This window comes from Stegastes partitus, unplaced genomic scaffold (genome assembly GCF_000690725.1).
Source record: "Stegastes partitus isolate 25-593 unplaced genomic scaffold, Stegastes_partitus-1.0.2 Scaffold264, whole genome shotgun sequence".
Lineage (NCBI taxonomy): Eukaryota > Metazoa > Chordata > Actinopteri > Pomacentridae > Stegastes > Stegastes partitus.
In genome coordinates this window covers 409,958-430,943 of record NW_007577995.1, presented here as the reverse complement: position 1 = coordinate 430,943, position 20,986 = coordinate 409,958, and the positions used below count along the sequence as shown (strand labels likewise).

General features: G+C 43.3%; 2 protein-coding genes across 2 annotated transcripts in view; one reads left to right on the top strand and one right to left on the bottom strand.

Moving 5' to 3' along the window:
* The window catches only part of fndc7rs1 (fibronectin type III domain containing 7, related sequence 1), a 28,667-nt gene extending 19,065 nt beyond the window's left edge, over positions 1 to 9,602 (top strand). The window contains exons 22-38 of the mRNA XM_008282268.1: positions 279 to 539; positions 624 to 881; positions 968 to 1,234; positions 1,312 to 1,575; positions 1,659 to 1,922; positions 2,706 to 2,963; positions 3,049 to 3,309; positions 3,547 to 3,804; positions 3,895 to 4,155; positions 5,225 to 5,482; positions 5,568 to 5,831; positions 5,906 to 6,169; positions 6,255 to 6,524; positions 7,490 to 7,750; positions 7,840 to 8,100; positions 8,189 to 8,479; positions 9,340 to 9,602. Coding sequence (XP_008280490.1) covers positions 279 to 539; positions 624 to 881; positions 968 to 1,234; positions 1,312 to 1,575; positions 1,659 to 1,922; positions 2,706 to 2,963; positions 3,049 to 3,309; positions 3,547 to 3,804; positions 3,895 to 4,155; positions 5,225 to 5,482; positions 5,568 to 5,831; positions 5,906 to 6,169; positions 6,255 to 6,524; positions 7,490 to 7,750; positions 7,840 to 8,100; positions 8,189 to 8,479; positions 9,340 to 9,602 — 4,484 coding nt within the window. The remainder of the gene's footprint in view (positions 1 to 278; positions 540 to 623; positions 882 to 967; positions 1,235 to 1,311; positions 1,576 to 1,658; positions 1,923 to 2,705; positions 2,964 to 3,048; positions 3,310 to 3,546; positions 3,805 to 3,894; positions 4,156 to 5,224; positions 5,483 to 5,567; positions 5,832 to 5,905; positions 6,170 to 6,254; positions 6,525 to 7,489; positions 7,751 to 7,839; positions 8,101 to 8,188; positions 8,480 to 9,339) is intronic.
* Positions 9,603 to 13,109: 3,507 nt separating this feature from the next.
* prpf38b (pre-mRNA processing factor 38B) lies at positions 13,110 to 19,187 on the bottom strand. Its single transcript, XM_008282249.1, has 6 exons — positions 18,748 to 19,187; positions 17,677 to 17,745; positions 17,275 to 17,426; positions 16,817 to 16,877; positions 15,316 to 15,554; positions 13,110 to 14,492 (listed from the first exon to the last, which is right to left on the bottom strand). The coding sequence occupies exons 1-6, from the start codon at positions 18,955 to 18,957 to the stop codon at positions 13,817 to 13,819; spliced, it is 1,407 nt and encodes a 468-aa protein (XP_008280471.1). The 5' UTR covers positions 18,958 to 19,187; the 3' UTR covers positions 13,110 to 13,816.
* Positions 19,188 to 20,986: the final 1,799 nt, after the last annotated feature.

The following is a 20,986-nucleotide window of genomic DNA, read 5'->3' as shown; positions in this document are numbered from 1 at the left end:
TTTAATTTCATTTTCCACTTTGACCTAGCTACCAAATATTCATTTATTTTCTAAAATGCTATACCTCTAAATGCCAGTCTCTGACAAAGTGCCAATATGCTTCTAAAAATCACTTTTTTTTTTTTTGTCTGTTTGTTTTTTGGACTATAACAGTCTTGAATTTGTGAACGATTAGTAACAATCACAATTTTAGTTTCTTGTGCAATATTTAAGACATTATTGCTGCTACAATGTACTTTTATATTCAGCTATAAGTCATGTTCTTATTAATCCCACAGGACCTTGCCAACCAAGCAGCATCGAAGCCGTTGTTGACTGCCAGGCCCGCTCTGCTGTCGTGTCCTGGCTGCCCGCCATTGGAGCCGATTTCTATGTTGCTGCGCTCAAAGCTTCGTCAGGCCACATCTCCAGCTGCATCACCAACCACACCAACTGCGAGCCGAGCCCCCTGCAGTGCGGACAGGAATACAATGTCACTGTGATGGCTCTCGGAGACATCTGTAACAGCAGCGCCGTCATGACAGGATACCTCAGCACAGGTACAGTACAGGATGTTCACCTGTTAGAGCTTGTAGCATCTCAAGAATTGTGTTTCTAGCAGATATTACTCTTTGTCCCCCCAGAGCCCTGTGTTCCTATGAATGTGTCTGTTCACTACAACGTGAGCACCGCCCAGGCGACGTGGAGCGCAGCAAGTGGAGCCACATCCTACTCTGTGGAGGCTGTGACCGCCCAGGGCCTGACGGTCATCTGTAACACCACCAACACCAGCTGCTTCCTGATGGGTGTGCAGTGTGGTCAGATCTACAACGTCACCGTGAAGGCACACAACCAGGCCTGCAACAACACCGTGACCTCTGCTGCGTACCGCCTCATGACAGGTTCGATCAGGAAGGACGTGTAACACCTCAAGTCTCTGTATTTCTATCATTTCTGATTAAATGATGCATGTTTCCACTTCATTCAGAACCCTGTCCACCTACCAGCGTTCAACCCAGCATGGCGTGTGAGCAGCTCGCCGCCATTGTGTCCTGGCAGCAGAGCGACCTCGCCGTGGGTTACGTCGCCTACTTTGACAACCGAAATGGACACGACACCTCCTGTACCAGCACAAACACAGATACCTTCTGTACAGTCTCGGGGCTGATGTGCGGCACAGTTTATAGCGTCTGGGTGAAGGCGTTAGGACAGAAGTACAACAGCTCTGACAGCTCTGTGGTCTCTCTTACATCAGGTAAAGAAACACCCAGTGTGTGATCATCTGTCTGTTTTGGGGTTTCAATCATTATTTAACTCATCCTGTTTCCTCAGCTCCGTGCCTGCCTCAGGAGATACAGGTAGACGTCGACTGTAACTCCGACGGTGCAGCTGTGGTGTCCTGGAACGCCACTCATGGCACGGCAAACTACTCCCTGATGGCTGTGGTTGTTGGAAACCTTCAAACTCTGTGCACAACTCAGCAGGGGGCCTGTAATGTGACGGGTTTAAGCTGCGGGGAAACCTACAATCTCAGCCTCACCGCCAGCAATGAGGAATGCAGCCTCACGGCACAGACACACGCCAACCTCACCACACGTGAGTTTGTACGCTCAATCATCCTACTCTGTGTTTCATTCATTTACGATCTCACACAATCCTTCCCTCCACGTCGTTCTTAGGACCCTGCCCTCCTCGGCGTGTAGCTGCCAACCTGCAGTGTGGCTCTCGTACTGCCGTCCTGTCCTGGGAAGAGAGGTCTGATGTCGAGCTGTACGTTGGAAGCGCCGTCAAGGCCTCGGGAGGAGAAGTGAGAAAGTGTAACTCTACAGGCTCTAGCTGTCAGTTCGCCGGTCTGGACTGTGGGGAGACGTACAACTTAACCATCACAGCACACGTTCAAGGCTGCAGGAGCCAAGCCAGCACCACGGCATTCATCCAAACAGGTACTTCTGAAGATGAACTGGTTTTGTGTATCAGATTAGTGTGATTTCAGTATTTTTCTGTACTTGAGTGCAGTTTTGAACAATTTCTTCCCCAACATATATTTCTACTTCTCTACATTTTAGAGGGAAATATGGGGATTTTTTTAATATAGTACAAATGAGCAGTTTAATACACATGATGTCGTGTAGATTAATTAAAGAATATAAAGTATTACATTTAGATTTAATGCCAATTCCTCCAGCTGTTACCTTTAAGCTTTACTTAAAAATGGCAGCATAACAGTGCTAAAACATTGATATAATACAATTATAACATAACACTTTTCTGCACAAAACTACTACTATTACTTTTGATACTTACCTATAAGGACAATTTTGTGATAATGGTATATATTTTTTAACTCTGATGTCACAAAAAGTATTATTATAAATATATAAATTATTATCATTTATTATGGAGAATGTCAGAAAAAAAATCCCCCCCCAAAAAAGAACATACTTTATCTACAATAATGCAAAATGAGGAAAAGCAGACAAGCCCTTATATTGCATCCATTTTCCTGCAACTATTACTGATACAATAAGTTGATTATTAAAGCAGAAACCAGTCAACAACAAAACAGATGTGCACAAGAATAAAAAACTGATTCATTTATACTTATTTAGCACATGATAAAATCATCTGCTAATCATCTAATAGGTCAAAGCTATGAATACTGCTGTTACTTCTCGCCCTCCTCCTTTCTGGTCATCATCTTCTTTTCTCTCTCTTGCTCCTCTCAGAGCCTTGCCAGCCTGTGATTGTTTCAGCTCAGGCAGTGTGTCAGAGTGACGAGGTCCAGATCTCCTGGAACCAAGCGAACGACGTACTGAGCTACTTGGTTACAGCCACCGGGAGCCTGGGCTATGTGGAGATCCACAACACAACCCAAACCCTCCTGTCAGCCACTTTACCGTGTGGACAGAACTATAGCGTCACCGTGCAAGTACGGGGCAGCGAGTGTGACAGCAGCCCCAGCAGTCCTGCCTTCTTCAAAACCAGTACGATTTTATATTTCACATCACATGCACATTATTTTTGGACCTCATATGTATGCTTTAAAGGTGCTGTCATGTCCGTCTCCAGCCCCTTGCATCCCCTGGGATGTGGCGACCTACGTAGAGTGTGAGTTTAACGTGGGCTCTGTCAGCTGGGGGCCCAGTGACGGCGCTGAAGAGTATGTTGCCGTAGCAACAGGCCTTGACGGCCACCCTCACCAGTGTCTCACCAACACCACCTCATGCACCTGGAGCGACCTGCACTGCGGCGAGGAGTACACTGTTGTGGTGAGGGCGAAGGGCGACAGCTGCACCAGCCTGCCGAGCAACAGCTCCGTCATCCATATGGGTACGTGATGGGGAGTCGCCAAACTTTCATTTATAGGTCTGTAACTGGCAAATAATGTCTGTAGAAAAATGGTGCCAGTTAATCTACACCGATCAATGATATATATAACATTAAAATTATAATTGATGTTCCATACTTTATAACTTTATGGACCCAAAAAATAAAAGCAGTTTCCAAATAACAGCATGTATCCGATGACCTCTGTTGCATCCTCTTCATTATCTTCCATCTTTCCAGATCCCTGTGTGCCCCAGAATTTGGCCGCCGCTGTGAACTGTAATGCTGACGAGGTTTCCCTGAGCTGGAACGCCGGCAACGGGACAAAGACGTACATGGTGTCTGCTGAGGCAGGAGACACATCAGTCCATTTCAGCACTAACGTCACCACAGCAACCTTCTCTGAACTTACCTGCGGACAAAACTACAACCTCACAGTCACACCTCACAACCAGCACTGTCCCGGCAACTACAGCGCATCCGCCTTCGTACAAACCTGTGTGTACACTTTGGATATGACTATTAAAAATGATTGAAACATAGCAGTAGAAGTGAGCTCTAAAATTAACTTTTGTGTCTTCTTTCCAGGGCCGTGTCCGCCCATGGGAGTCTCTACCAGGCAGGACTGCCTCTCTGGTGTTGTCATGGTAACCTGGCAGCCCAGCAATGGGTCCGACTACTACTCAGCCATCATGCAGACCAACGCTGGCCCGACAGAAATGTGCATGTCGGAAACTAGTCAGTGCAGCATCCCTGGGCTGGCGTGTGGACACAACTTCTCCGTCTCAGTCACAGCTTCCAACCAGCAGTGTAACGTCACCTCCAGCCAAACCACTAGTCTGCTGTCAGGTGAGAATTAGAGGGCTGCTGGGAGGGAAAACGCATGTGTGGTATTGTTACCATATGTTGTTCTTAATGTCACATCAGCAATCTGATCATAAACTGGACCTAATCTTCACATCTGCCATGGATTTTTCTGTACTGACGGAATTTGAACAGGAATTTTGGTGGATTTGTTATACTTTCAGGGGCCCAGTTGTGTAAAAGGTACTTTCTATTGGGGCTATTTATTATGAATCTTTCCTCTCAGCTTGGAACATTTGTGGGGATAATGTTGTTTTCATGAATCTCTGGCAAGCTACAGTTAAAATAATAAGTCTTATGCCAAACTGTGAGGAAAATACAACGACAAAAAAACTGTAAAATAACAGAAAATAAACATTTCACATGAATGCATTCATTTTCCATGTTTAAAATATAGTTTCTAGTTTTTAGGTTATATTATATCATGAGTATTTTTTGGCTTTTAATGTTAAATTGAAGGATATTTGCATGTGTAAAAATACATTTTCTGAAGATATGGGCAAATCCTGCTATTATACAGATAGTCAGGCTTCAAAATCACAGAAAACGTATAATATTTTATATAATTTTATGTAAACAAAAACATTTTTTAAAAATGTCAAACTGTTGTTTCTAATCTAGTAATCTGGGTTTTTATTTGCCGCAATAAACTGTTAATTTTCTTTTTCATTAACTAGTTAATTTAGGTGTAATGAAGGAGTTTTTGTTTGTAACTTTGCATTAAAATCTTGCATAATTAAAGGACTGTGAATGTTAAAAAAAAAAAAATAATAAGCCCACCTATAAAATCAATGGATTTATGTTGAAAAAAATATCACACCACTGCAATTAAACAAATATTTAGAAATAGAATTACAACGATATATTGTCAATTTTAAATCATAGTGTAGTATAGCAGTTGCAGGGTATAATAATTTTGACCAAATTCATCCTCCATACTGTGTTACAGTGTGTGTGTTATAGATAGAGACCATTAGGTAAACACAGTGGAATGAATAAATGCAATATTGCGTCATGTCTTCCTCACTCTATGCTGTCTGTACTTTCTCCACAGTGCCATGTGTCCCCACTAACGTCCTCGTGGTGATGGACTGCGCCAACAACACTGCCGCTGTGTCCTGGTCTGCCAGCCGCGGAGCCGTGCAGTACTCGGTGACAGCTCTAGGTAGTCATAGCAACGACAGCTGTCAGAGCTCCGGCCTCAGCTGCAGCCTCAGAAACCTCACATGTGGCAGCAGCTACACCGTTCAGGTCGTAGCCATGGACGACGACTGCTCCAGCATCCCCAGCCAGGCTCTGGTGTTCAACTCAGGTGAGCGATGCAACACGGGGAACTGACCAAGCATTCTCAATATGAAGCTGGTAGCTGAGGCGTCATGTTGTCTCTGTACTCTCAGGCCCCTGCCCGCCACAGAACGTGAACGCCCAGGTCAGCTGTTCGTCCAATGACATGACAGTTTCTTGGGATGCCGTTGGAGATGCTGACCACTTCTTGGTTTCAATAACTGCGGAGAACGGAGGAACCAGCGAATTATGCAACACCACAAACACTGCATGTTCCATCAGCAACGCCACATGCGGAGATAAATTCACAGTTCACGTCAGCTCAGTCAGAGGCGACTGCCGCAGCAGACACAGTCTGACCCAGAGCATCCAGTCAGGTAGGAACATTTCAAAAGCCATGCATAAACGCTTCCATCCGGCCTCAGGTTTAACTTTGATGTTTACTTTCTAGCTCCCTGCCAGCCTCAGGGACTCACGGGCCGCCTCGACTGCGTGACCAATTCCGCCTGGATCACGTGGGATGCTGCTCCTGGGGTGGACAGCTACTTCGTGTCAGCTGCAGGTGGAGAGGAACATACGGCCAACTGCACCACGTCCAACGCCACTGTATGTGAGGTGGAGGACCTGGCCTGCGGCGTGCTTTATAACTTCAGCGTCACTGCTAAAAACAGCAGGTGTGACAGTCCGCCGAGTGCCGCCATCGAGCTGCAGACAGGTATTTGAAGTCCTCGTGGCAGTCGTTTTAGGAATTTCTTCACCCTGCAGTGCTAAGCTGTTAAACTCCTGCCTCTCCTACCCAGCACCCTGCTCCCTCTCCGGCATCACCGCCTTCACTCAGTGTCACAACTCCACCATCCTCGTCATATGGGAGCTCATGGAGGGCAGCGAGGGGAGCACGCTGTACATCGCCACGGCAGAAGCCAGCGACCACACCTACCTGAGCTGCAACAGCACCGGGACCAGCTGCTACCTCCACGGAGCACAGTGTGACCTCCACTACACCATCATTGTAGCCGCTTCATCGGACCGCTGCAGCAGCATGAGAAGTCCACCCTACCGAGTCAGCATGGGTACATTGTGTTGCTGTTTCTCGATCGCCCTGGAATTACACAGCATCTGCACAGAACAGTGGAGTGTAGATCAAATGGGAAATATGTCCAAAGTGCTTTACATATTGTATTAAGACATTTAATAACAGGCAGAAATATACAAACACAACATGTACAACAATTTTTAACCTGGATTTAAAGGTGGTCAGAGTCAGAACAGGTCTGGTTTGCTCTGGAAGTTTGTTTGCTGCACAGTAACTAAATTATGAATAAATAAATGTGTTGTTGTTGAGGCAGAACAGCCAGTCTGGTTCTGTCCAAAGGCAACAAAATGCACCTGCGAGAGGCTGCACATCTCACCGAGTAAAATATTAAAGTGTAAAAATAACACGTTGGGGGAGTTTATGTGCAGGAGTTTTTCCTTGGCCCTGTGTGAAACTATTCATTTAAAAAAATCTTTAGGATTCTCTGTCACATAAAAACAGCTCTATTTACAAAAACACATCTTATGTATAAATAGGTTTAATACTCATCTGTTTCAGTAAGATTGTCTGATGTGATTTGATTTACAGTAAAGAGCACAAGAAAAAAAATACAGAACTCGGTCGTGTAAAATCGCCAAAACTGTTTTAACTTATGACAGATATTTTTAAATCTTTTTTGATTTTCATCAGTCATAAAGATCATGAACCATCATTCATGGTAGTTTCATTCATCTGATGACACAGGGGGTAGAACCTGAGGTCAGAGGGTATTTAGAGTTGTTTTATCTTCATATGGTGTCATCCAGGCGACCTGATCAGCCTGGAGGAAAGTTGAGAAACTTACATTTATGTTATGACCCACTGGAGGGGTCCCTAACCCTGGATTATAAAACACTAGATGGTAAAAAGCTCTTTTAAAATTCTGGTCTAATTAGAAAATCTGTTATCCAGACTTCAAGATAAGCCCACTAGTTCTGACTTGACTCTTGTCTTTATTCACAGAGCCTTGTCCACCCAGAGACGTGATGGTGAACTCCTCCTGTGAGGACCGCAGGGCGCTGGTGTCCTGGACTCCCTCTCCGGTAGCTGAAACATACCACGTGGTGACTGTGGCTACAGACGGGCATGTGCGCACGTGCAACACCTCCTCCAGTAACTGCAGCATGTCAGAGCTCCAGTGTGACCAGCAGTACACAGTATCTGTGACCGCTAGCCACGAAAACTGCTCCAGCAAAGCCAGTCAAAACACAACAGTGAACACAGGTTTGGGTTTTCAGACACACAGGACATCAGTGCAAGTGACTGAAAAATGTAATCAATGTTAAAACTAACTCAATTGTCCTTCTCTCAAGGTCCCTGCCAGCCAAGTGGACTCTCACTTACTTTCCACTGTACCAATCAGTCTGCGACGCTGACGTGGACGCCCAGTGATAATGCTGTAGACTATTATGGCTGTGCCCAGGCTGGAAATGGAGACATGCTGTACTGTCACAGCACAAACCCCTCCTGTACTATCAACAGTCTGGACTGTGGCACTGTTTACAACTTCTCTGTGCAGGCCTCAGACGGAACATGCAACAGCTCCTCCAGTGACCCTCTGCAGGGAGGAGCAGGTACAAGAGCAGCACGACTCATCAGACTCTCAATAACTTTGTAATATTAACACCTTAATAAATCAGCGTTCTCCTCTCGCTCCATCAGCTCCCTGCCCTCCAGATGCCATCGAGGTGCAGCTGCTGCCGATGCAGATGGAGATCCAGGTGATGCAGTTCAGCTGGACAGCAGTCAGCTGTGGAAACACTGACTACCTGCTGGCTTTAACGGGGAGTCTGCTGGGAGACAGCCAGGCGCTCTTTGAGATCTCCTCCTACTGGACAAGCAGGACAAACTTTGAGATTCCTCTCCCCTGTGGTTCATCCTATGACGCCACAGTGCAGAGCAGGAACAGTGCAGGCACCAGCAGCAAATCAGTTCCTCTCAGTGGAACAACAGGTAGACCACACACTGTACTCGAGTAATTCTTCAGACACATCCTATTAAACACCAGGCTGAATATAAATGCCTTTAACTTAGCATAGTATTTATTGATTAAAAGTAAATAAGGCTGCACTTAGCTCGCTGCAGACCATTTTTACAGCTGCCATTTTCACTTCTTATACACAGACGTCAACAGGAATAAAAATAAAGGAAACATCGTAGCTCATATTAATGCTAATCTGGTGTTATTGTAGCAAAGTAGAGCCGGACTGTAGGAAATAGTAGAAAAGTATATTTATCAAGTACTTTACTCAAGTACAATTTAAGGTGCTTGAACTTTACTATTTCCATTTTCTTCTACTTTCATTCCAGAGGGAAATATGGGACTTTTTACTTCACTCTTTAAGCACATTGTTAAATCTAAAATCAGTGGTTTCCAAACTTTTAGAATTCTGACTCACATTTCAGAAGCCTGTGAGTTGTTAACAGCGCCGCCAGATCGTGATTTTTCAATAAATGTTACAATAATATTGCAGCAAACAAACAAAGATTAAAGAAGACCAACAACTAAAAACTGATTTTTGTATGAGAACTACTTACATGAACCCTCTTAACTGTACATAAAGTAGTTCAAAGCAGCTCCACCTGCAGCAGCTACAACATGCTGATGCTTCACGGCTGATAATCTAATGAAGTCATATATATTAATGTATCAGTCAGAGGGACCAAACTAATACTTTTAATAATTTGACTACATTTTGCTGTTGCTACTTATGTGCTTCGGACTTCTTACATTGCAGTATTGGTACTTTCAGTTTAGTAGAGTGTCTATTTAAAGGAAAATAAACCATTAACTTCAATCTCTCCTTTCTCAGCTCCTTGTCCACCAGCAGGAGTGGTGTACAGCAACAGCAGCTCCTTGACCACAGTCTCATGGAGCGCCTCGGTGTTTGCCACCATGTACACCGTGTACGACAACAGCGTCACACCAAGGACCCAGCTGTGCAGCGTGGCGGGGCTCTCCTGCTCTCTGTCCAACATCGCTTCCAACGATCTGGTGATCACAGCCAGCAACGCAGCCGGAGAAAGTGAAGAAACAAGAGTCACGACCGGTAAGAGCTGTGCGATTGTGGGGTGAGGAGCAATCTGTGTTTTTATCTGAAATGGTTGTAAACATTTAACCTTTTTGCTCTTTAGTGGCGACACACGGACGCAGGAGGAGAGATCTACAAATGAATGGTGAGTTTGTATTTGTTACGGTAAAAATATTGTAATTCTGAACTATTTATGTTTTTCAGCATTCATCATTTCCAACCAGTTTTTAAGTATCAGCAAATGAAATACTACCTTCCATACATCTACAGTCATGGAAAAAATTATTAGACCCCCCTTGCTTTCTTCAGTTTCTTGGTCATTTTAATGCCTGTTACCACTAAAGGTATATTACCTGAAGAAAACAATGAACACGACAAAAAAGGCAGCTGATTACTTTCTGTCCTATTTGACATGCTTAAGCTTCATTGTATTCCCTGTAGGGTATATAAGAGGCCATTTCATTCACTGCACATGCAAAGGCCTAGAGTGGTTTCCTGCTTGCATTCAAGCCGTAGCACAACTCAGAAGTTGTCAGCTCTCACATAAGGCCTGAAACAAAAGAATGTGAAGCCACAAAGGCAGCCATCTTGCTGGAAACTGGCATGAGTGAGAGACAGGTAGCGAAAAAACTGAAGATCTTGGCAGTACAGTGCCCTAGCTATTGATGTAAGAACTTCAGTGATTTTGGTTACTATCAAGAAAACCGGGCTGCAAGGTGGCGCTGTTGGTAGCACTGTTGCCTCACAGCAAGAAGATTGGCAGTTTGCGTCCCAGTGGGGGCACTGGAATCTTTCTGCGTGGAGTTTACATGTTCTCTCTGGGTTCTCCAACTTCCTCCCATAGTCCAAAAACATGTTGAGGTTAATTGGTGATTCTAAATTGTCCGTAGGTGTGAATGTGAGTGTGCTTGGTTGTCTGTCCCTAAGTGTAGCCCTGTGATAGACTGGTGACCTGTACAGGGTGTCCCAAGTCAGCTGGGATAGGCTCCATCCCCCCCATGACCCCAGTGAGGATTAAGCGGTGTATAGATGATGGATGGATCAAGAAAACCATGGAAAAAGGCTCGATATATCTCATAAATTAAACTCTTATGAGCTATTTTAGCTTTCATCTATTTGTCCAATCAAATGTACCTTTAGTTGTACCAGGCTTTAAAATGAACAAGAAATTGAAGAAAACAAGAGTGATCCAATATTTTTTCCACAACTGTAAATGTATTCAAAAAACTAGTCATCCAGGCACTAATGCTGAACTTTGGCTTGTTTCTTCCCCATCAGCCCCGTTGCTGAACATCANTAAAAATATTGTAATTCTGAACTATTTATGTTTTTCAGCATTCATCATTTCCAACCAGTTTTTAAGTATCAGCAAATGAAATACTACCTTCCATATATCTACAGTCATGGAAAACATGATTAGACCTCCCTTGCTTTCTTCAGTTTCTTGGTCATTTTAATGCATGTTACCACTAAAGGTATATTACCTGAAGAAAACAATGAACACGACAAAAAAGGCAGCTGATTACATAATACTTTCTGTCCTATTTGACATGCTTAAGCTTATTCCCTGTAGGGTATATAAGAGGCCATTTCATTCACTGCACATGCAAAGGCCTAGAGCAGTTTCCTGCTTGCGTTCAAGCCGTAGCACAACTCAGAAGTTGTCAACTCTCACATAATGCCTAAAACAAAAGAATGTGAAGCCACAAAGGCAGCCATCTTGCTGGAAACTGGCATGAGTGAGAGACAGGTGGCGAAAAAACTGAAGATCTTGGCAGTACAGTGCCATAGCTATTGATGGAAGAACTTAAGTGATTTTGGTTATTATCAAGAAAACAAGGCTGCAAGGTGGTGCTGTTGGTTAGCACTGTTGCCTCACAGCAAGAAGGTTGCCAGTTTGCGTCCCGGTGGGGGCACTGGAATCTTTCTGCATGGAGTTTACATGTTCTCTCCGGGTTCTCCGGCTTCCTCCCACAGTCCAAAAACATCCATCCATCCATTATCTATATATCGCTTAATCCTCACGAGGGTCGCGTGGGTGCTGGAGCCTTTCCCAGCCGACTTAGGGTGAAGGCAGGGGACACCCTGGACAGGTCGCCAGTCCATCGCAGGGCCACACTTAGAGACAGACAAGCAAGCACACTCACATTCACACCTCAACATGTTTTTGGACTGTGTGGGAGGAAGCCGGAGAACCCGGAGAGAACCCACGCTGCACAGGGAGAACATGCAAACTGCATGCAGAAAGATTCCGGAAAGATTCCCCACCGGGACGCAAACCGGCAACCTTCTTGCTGCGAGGCAACAGTGCTACCAACTGCGCCACCTTGCAGCGTCCAAAAACATGTTGAGGTTAATTGGTGATTCTAAATTGTCCGTAGGTGTGAATGTGAGTGTGCTTGGTTGTCTGTCTCTAAGTGTAGCCCTGTGATAGACTGGTGACCTGTCCAGGGTGTCCCAAGTCAGCTGGGATAGGCTCCATCCCCCCCGTGACCCTAGTGAGGATTAAGCGGTGTATAGATAATGGATGGATCAAGAAAACCATGGAAAATGGCTTGATGTATATCATAAATTAAACTCTTATGAGCTATTTTAGCTTTCATCTATTTGTCCAATCAAACGTACCTTTAGTTGTACCAGGCATTAAAATGAACAAGAAATTGAAGAAAACATGAGTGATCCAATATTTTTTCCACAACTGTAAATGTATTCAAAAAACTAGTCATCCAGGCACTAATGCTGAACTTTGGCTTGTTTCTTCCCCATCAGCCCCGTTGCTGAACATCACACAACCATCCTCAACTGTTGTTTTCATCAAGTGGTCTGAAGTGGAAGCTGCTCCCTTTTACAGCCTGATAGCGCGAAAGCAGGACGGCTCCGGCAAAGAGGAATTCACAGTTTACGGAGAGAGCATCATTCTCACCGATCTGAGCCCAAACTTGACCTACTGTTTCTCCGTGTCGGCCGCTGACGGACCGGAGTCGGAGCCCGTGTGTGTGCAAACGGGACGAGGGCTTTCACGATAAATGTGAAAACAAAGCTAGAGGCCTCCACGCCTCCCGATTAAAATGTGAAGGATTTACTCTTAAACGGTAGCACTGTTGAATGACAAACTGTTTAGATCTGCTAGAACATGGGAATTATTGTGAGAAGCTGCAGTTTGATTTTAGTGCATGTTAGTTGTGTAATGAAACGCTGCATCCCTGCTAATACAAGGTATAGGTAGATGCCTTGAAAATAAAAACCAAGGTTGTGCATGTTATTTTTGGGGGCTTTGTTCCTGCTGTTTTTTTTGTACTCATTTTTGTAAATTATACATTAGGTCTCTTAAAGGTAATATATCAGGAAGTGTTCGAACATGTCCAGCGTATTTACTTTCTGCCCTTTCTAAATGTATATTTAAGATGTAAAATATTTTCAGACCAAATTCGATTAAAATTACCATATTTGCATTAAACCCTCTTATTTCATATTAACTGTGATGTAGTTGCTTTTTTTCCAACCTGTGCTTCTGCTATATTTGCAGTTTTCTTTAAAAACAGAACTATATGTCATTTGTAAAAGTGTTTTATTAGAAAACAAAATGCAACAGAGCAATAACCCAAACACAACACAAGCAGGACTCAAGTGTGTGCGGTAAAAAATCACCCTTTGCAGACTGCCCTTTAGGGGAATAAAACGATCTCAGGCTGTCCACACACGATCGTGGGAGGAGTTGTTTGGTGCTGGCTGAACCGATTTCTGAAATCTGAACCGTTCACATACGCGCTGCAACATGAGTCCATTTTTTTGTATTTTATATTTAAAAAGTGTGTATTGACTTTCGTACAGCCAGAAAATGACAACAGCCATTCCTTTAAAGTACACGACGACAGCATGGTGCTGAACCTTTTCGCAGCGACTGCGCCCAGCCCAGCAGGAAATGAAACTCCACCCATTCGTCGTGTGTAGTCAGCCTCCAAACATTATGTACAAACCCATATCTTCCAGGGGCAAAAACACGAACCATAGAAAATTAAAATGCCATTTTTGCCACTTTTCAGATTTCAAGTGGAGACTAACAATGGTCTAACAGGGAGTGAAATAGCAGGAAAACATAAACGTAAAGCAACATTACATTGGCCAAAAGACAACAACTCCAGAGGTCCGACGTGCTAACATTCCTTCTCTTTAGCACAAGGGACAGACCAGACAACTGGGTAGAAAACAGGAAGAAAAACACAGGAGTAGAAGAAGTAATATTGCTGCGAGGTGACGTTTACTCAGTGCTGTGACTCCTTCTGCGTTCGCTGTGTTTACTGTGGTCGTTGCTGGACTCTCGCTGATGGTGGCTCCTCTCTTTGCTACCACTACGTTTGTGAGAACGCTGCTCTCCGTCTCGCTCTCGATCCCTCTCTCTGCTGTGGCTTCGATCTCTTTTCCTGCTCTTCTCCTCTCCCCCGGTTTTGTGCCTCCTGTCTCTGCTTCGACTCCGGCTCGACCGTTTGGCCTTCCTCTCTTCCCTGTGCCTTTCCCTGTCCTCTTTATGCCTCCGGTCGTCAGTCTCTCCCCTGTTCTTCTTATCCCTGGACCTCTCCCTCTCAGTGCCTCTATCTTTATGGTGATCCCTGTCCTTCCTCCTGCTCCTGTCGTCCCCCCCTTCTCGTTCTTTCTCCCTGCGTTCGCTCCTTCCCCCTCGGCTGCCGCTGCGACTTCTTCTGCGTTCTCGCCGCTCCTGGTTTCTGTCTGCGCTACGGGACCGCCGTCTTTCCCTGTCCCCTCTGTCCCCCCTGTCCCTGTCTCGGTCCCTGCCCTCCCTCTCCTTCCTCTGGCGGTCGCGCTCTCTCTCTAGCTCTCGGTCAAAGCTGGGGCCGTGGCGGTCTCTCTCGCGATGGTGGCTCCTGCTCCTGGACCTTTTGGGCGACCTTCGGGGGCTCGGTGTCCGTCTGGGTGTCCTGGTAAAAACGATACTATTAGCTTAGAGCTAATAAACAAAAGCAAACGTGCACAACTGCCAACACATGTGGCATCGGTACTTGAGACTCAATTCAAAATCGACAGAACAGATATCCACGGCAACATTTTTACAATGTCCCTTTTGACATTTTAGACATATGAAGTGACATTTTCTCTCGTTGCAGTGACTGTAGGGTATGTTTTTTTAATTTTAGATATCTGAAATTAAAAGTATGACTACAAACTGAGGACATCTGAAGTGGGAGTTTTTCTGATTAAGAATTCTTGATATCAACTGTACAAGCAGTTGTGGATATCTGAAAGTTCAACGCACATGAAGGACAAAACCGGTGTCACGTATCCCAGGAACAGTGACATCTACAAGAATAATAACTACTCTTTCATTCTGACTAGGAAGAACTGAATTATGAACATCTGGAATATGTATCCACCTGAGCTTGAAAATGATAAAACAGCTGGATCACACACAACTTGACACAAGATGAATCGCCGCGATCAAATACGACAATAGACATATTTCAAGTGTAGCACAGAAGGCGTTACATTCCCCATCCTCAACAGACCATTAAGAAACTGAGCAGCGGCATTCTCCAGTGCGCTCATGTGCACATCCATGTCTCCGGTGTAATCAGGCAAAACAACCTGAGTGGCTATATGACCAGTGTGTGACGAGTCAACTAACATACTAACAGCGATAACCACAGATTCAAAGCTTCTTTATTCTAATTGGTTAAAAAAAAGAAAGCCATGAAGCCGAAAAACAAGTCGACACCAAATGGCTTGAATCATCTGCTGCGTTACCTGGAGCGGCGCCGTTCTCCTTGCCTCCCTGACTCTGTGAACGTGGCCTCCTCCTCTTCCTGCGGCTCCTTTTGCGCGACCTTACGCGGCCTCGCCTTTATTTGCTGGTCAATAATCTTTTGCACAGGCACTGGGATACGGGGGAACAGAGTGGAGAACCACTCGAGTTTGGTCAGGAAGGAGCGCAGCATTTCTCCAACCGTCATCACGCAGCCACCTCCTGCTTTTACGTCAAGCTCCTACAACCAAACGGTGGAGAAAAAAAAAAAAAACACAAACAGAAAACCTCAATTAGCACACATGGTTAGGACGCAAGTAAATGTAATTGCTTTTTCAATCTTGCCTTACATCAAAAAGCAATTTGTGATGACCAAGTACTGAACCTTCACCTCTGTTCATCTAGCTTAATCTCTCATATCAATCAAATGTGTCTGGCTTTACAACTGCTAATTGTTAATAGAGGAAACAGCAGAACTATAAATATCACAAAAGGTTTGCCTCATCTAACCTGTCTGGCAGTTCCTTGGATCTGTATTTACAGAGTGAGCTTTTATAATCAAGGAAAAGTTGATACATCTCAAGAGACGACACCCTTCCTTCCCATCATCTGTTTAAAACGGCATCTTGAAAAAGTGGTTGCATTTAGAGTAGAGATGAAGGGAAGGGAGAGCAGAACACTGAGGCACATCCTCATCGTGCTAAAGGGACAGTCTCCCAAAAGCAGAATGAACTCTTTTTAAAAAATAAATGTCCACAGTGTAAGCACAGATCAGAGCAGGTAGGTAAGTGCACACCAGTTGAATAGTTATCAACTTTATATGGTAGAGAACAGCCGCTTTGCACTCACGCAAACCAACAGTGCTGAGATACAATATCCAATTCACCTGCTGCACAATGGGCATCTAAAGAAAAAAACAGGGGAATTAACCAGTTGGGTAGGATTTCAGAATGATCAATTCAAATATAATGCAACAGAACATCAAAGGAGGCCTGGTTGCACAGCGTGGGATCAAATTAGGTTTTACTTCAACATGAAAAAAAAAGGAGAAAATCACAAGAGATTTATGCAAGATCTGAAGTGTTATACATTTGTGTGTGTGTGTGTGTGTGTGTGTGTGTGTAATACATGTGAATGTTCCAAATGCCATCTATCCCAAATTTAGTTTTGTGCAACAAGTCCTGACAAAAGCTTGTCAAAAAATAAAAAAAAATAAAACATAACAGAGGGCATGCCTTAATATTTACAATGACTAAAAGATTCTCAGCATCATACATGGTACTTACCCTGATACAAATCAGCAGCAGAGCAGTGAGCAAGTAACCTAGCTACTCAGGTTTAGAGGACAAAAACTGGGGACAATTAAGCCAAATGAAGGCAAAGGTGAAAAATCAGCTATGAGCATCACAAGGGGGGGTTAACGAATGGCTCTGAATGTGTGTGGTTTGACTGAGCATTTCATGGAGAGAAAGAAACATCAAATTATTACCCGAGTTGACATACCTCCTCATCATCCAGGAAGCCATCGTACCATTCTATCAAGTCTGTGGGGGGCTGAGTGTATCTGCAGCACAACAAAACAGAGAGCAGATGTTACACAGATATTTGCTCTATGTTGTCGATTTGTTTCGTAATTGTCCTTCAAACATGTGATGCTAACATAGGCAACGGCTTAAACAAAACTTTCCATGAGCTAAAACATTCTTATAATCTCTTTATTCATCTAGCTGATACATTAAAAACATATTTTACATGTTGCCTTAAACAGAAAACCTCTACACATAATATTTATAATAATACATTTTGTCTGTAATGCACTTTTCATTTCAACAAAATCTCTAAGTGCTACATTAAAGACTTAAAAGGATAAAAACATAACAAACAGGTAAAATAGAATAAAAACTTCAGGGACACGTTTAATTAAAAGCTCTACAGTGATCAAATCTGTCGAAGGTCCATACCTTATGTACATGAAGCCAAGTGCTCTGATGTATGGAGAGTCTGTGTGAGTGATCAGACCCATCAGCTGTTTGCGAGTCAGCTTGAGAGTAAACAGTTTGTATAGTAGACAGAAAGCAGTAGATACAATCCCACCAGTCCCAACTCCACGCACCTAGTGAGGATGGAGAACACATATTCATAAAGCACATCGCTGCACAGTATTTACACCTTTCATAACGACCGACTACCTGACTTAAGCACAGTAACTGGAGCATCATTTAACTAAGCACCGGTAAATTGGCCTCACTTGTAAATCACATTATGATGTCAACAGACTGCTTTGAAACAACTTTCACACTGGTTAGGAAAACACTGAGGGGGGAAGAGATGGGGAATATAAAAAGCACGTACTTCTCACTTACCCCTCCGCACATTCCAGTCTGGCCGGCTGTCTTTCTGCTTCCTTTTTCCCAGGGCTCAACGTGAGTCACCTGTGGTCACAGAGAACAACTTAAAACTCAAGTCACACACCTGTTTGCAAGACCCACTTGGAGTTGCCCCTATACACACCACAAACAGAAAGATCATCCTGATGCTTCGTGAGAAATGCCGAGACTCATTCATTCATAACACAACCTAACGGGCATCTTTTTAGCTGAACTAACTGGACGTGCAACGATTATTCAATTAGTCATCAACTAAAATTAATTGTCAACTATTCTGAATGTTTCATTTCAAGACATTAAAGTGAATTACAGACAAAATAACACACCTAAAGGCATCATCTTGGGGTTTGGAAAATACTGATTTACGTTTTTTTGTAACAGTTTTTGACCAAACAATTAATTAAGAAATTAATCAACAGATTGATCAATAACGACAATAATCATTAGTATCAGTTCTATGACTTAAGTGTCTTAATACTTTCCCACTAAGTCAGAAGTTGTGTCCTAATGCTGCTGTTGTCAGGAGCGCGCTCAATGGAAATCCAAAGGAATCATTGGATTAATTGGGTTTCTCTAATTTTACTACGCGGAGTGCTACGTTGAGATGGCATGTGTTGTAAATCGGGGCTATATAAATCAAACCGAACTGAAATGAATGCCAGAGCAGCACATTTGGAAAAAACTAACGCAGAATGGTAGAAAACAAAGTCTGAATAAACCTCACATTAAGGTACTGTCTAATGTACAAGAGAAGCCCGCTGATGGGACCGAACCGATCCAACCGAGCTCAGGCACTATTTAGTGTAATTAACGCTGCCTTGAAGTTACTGGTAAGCACACAGTGATCTAAATATTTGATGCCAGGGCTACACGAAATAAGCGAATATCTTCCCGAGTCTTAAACTATAAGTTAAGTTAAATCAGGCGCCACATGAAGCCAGTTCAGCTCGATACCTGACGACTGCTGCACATTACCACCACAATAACGCTAGCTTGACTGGACGTGGTTATCTAACTAGCATGCGGGTTAGCATTTGCTAACGTTACCTTGAAATAGATTTCGTCCACAACTTCGTGGTAGGTCTTTAGTTCATAAAGCTGAACTTTGAAATACGGCGAGGACAGCACATTGGTAAGAATCATTGGGTTGAGGTTCATAGTCTTTTCGTTGCCCCACAGGGGCAGTACATTTCCATGTTTTCCTGCGGCAGGCTTGCTAACGGCCTGTGTTGGTAGTTGGTTTCCGACGTTAGCCATGTTAGCTCAATCCCACGCCGCTAAGCTCAGGTTACCGATAGCGTATTTCCGACTACAGAGCCATCAATAATGGATAGTGAACTGTCGACCGTTAACAATTTCGTCCGTTTAGTTATTGCTGAATTTTGGTTAAATTGATGATAATAACTTCCCGCCGTCGTTGTAGCTGAAGTGCTGTTGCGAGGTGGAACCGGAACTGTAGTGGTGCAGTGTGAACGGAGCGCTGCCGGGACTGACGGGACGTCAACACGGCGAGGGTCTCTTTTAAAAATAAAAGCATGGACACACGCCAGTGATTCAAAAAATAAAAAATAAAATAAATAAATTACTGCGCAAACACATACATTTGAAACTTTTATACATGTTAGGTATAATCACTACACATTAGAATAATGATGCCTTAAAAATCTGCAGGATTTTCTCTCTGGCTCTTCATTTAAATTACTCAATACTTTGAAATGTTTTTTTCAAAAACGTATTGACCACATTGTCATTGATACATGGATGGTTTTGCTGTGCCTTTACCAGGACTTTAAAGGTCCCATATGTTGTGCCATTTTTTTTTTCAACAAAGTATGACAGTTTCCTCAAAACGTGTCTTTCAGTTTTCAGTTCAAAATACTGAACAGTGGGTTTATTTCAGCATGACTGTATAACCCAGGTTTCAGCCCTGTGCTAGACACACTGTTCCAGAGTGTGTAGCCTTAAAAGTAGCTGAGCTATAATAACAATATAAAACGACCTGTGTCATTGTTATATTGTTGTTTAATGGAATCTATAAATGAATCAACACAGTATGTTAAAGCAAAAAGAGTGAATGTGGAGATCTCAGAACAGATGTGGTTGGATATGTGGAAAATGACTCAAACCACAACACAATCACATAGTTGGCGAGAATTCACATGGAAGAACCAGATTTGTTTTTTTTATAACACCTAAAATCACAAGTAAACATAAGAAAATACAACAACCCTGTTGGAGACTGTGTGATAACATGAATACAAACCACACACACGTCTTTTGGAATTGTATGAAAATCCAATCTTTCTGGGGTCGTATACATTCAGTTTCTGTGCAAAGTACTGGGTTATGTTGTTCCCCGATCATTTCTTGTGTTATACCTGGGACATTTGGAAGGATCTGTACATGTTGGTGATCGATACCTGGTCAAGATTCTTATTGCGGCGGCAAAGAAAACCATCACTAAGAACTGGCTAAAAGCTGAGGCACCAAATCATAAACAGTGGTTGTCGATTATAGAAAACATCCTTGAGATGGAGAAGCTTTCCTTTAAGCTGAAACTGAAAGAAGAAGACTTTGTAAAAGGCTGGGAGAAATGGTTGAGATATACAAAACAAGCTTAAGCACTTGTAAGTGATAGAAGAATATCACTGACTTATGTTACATGTTGTTGTTTATCTTTGTTATACCATCACTTTCATGGATTGTTTGATGTATATTGATGGTGATCGTATAATGGATGGATTTAAAATAAAAATATAATAAAAACAAAAGTTACAAAAAAAAAAAGAAAAAAAGTAGCTGAGCTGCTGCTGTCCACTCAGAGTCTCACTGACAGCACAGAACAAAACAGCTGACTGCACTGGAGCTGACACAGACATGAATGAGTGAGTTTCTAATGCTTCTGACTTTCTTCCTGAACCATCACTTCACTGTATTATAATTCAGTGTATGTGATTGCATGTTGAGAGGCACATATATGTTGGCTCTGGCTGAGTGAAGGTTGTACTGAAGCACAACAGGTGACATAAAAGCATTCTCAGTAACTCACAGGCAGAGAGAGCAGCAGGATTAGACAAAGTGTGAGCTGGACTAGTGTTGGTGTTGGTCGTGGCATGTAGCACTGAGGCCAAAGTCTCACTGACTTGTAAAGCTGGTTTTGAGGGTTCCTCATATAGCAGTTTTTAACTTTACACTCTCAACTACAAAACCCAATAAAATAGATTTAGCTATACTAAACCTTTAAATACACCATTTAGTTGTCATTTTAATATCTGGGGTTCTCTTA

Coding starts and splice junctions, on each gene's coding strand:
- prpf38b (XM_008282249.1), bottom strand. CDS start 18,957: ATGGCTAACGTCGGAAACCAACTACCAACACAGGCCGTTAGCAAGCCT. Junction 16,878..17,274: donor CTTGGCTTCATGTACATAAG/GTATGGACCTTC, acceptor GTTGTGCTGCAG/ATACACTCAGCCCCCCACAG. Junction 14,493..15,315: donor GGAGAACGGCGCCGCTCCAG/GTAACGCAGCAG, acceptor CGTTTTTACCAG/GACACCCAGACGGACACCGA.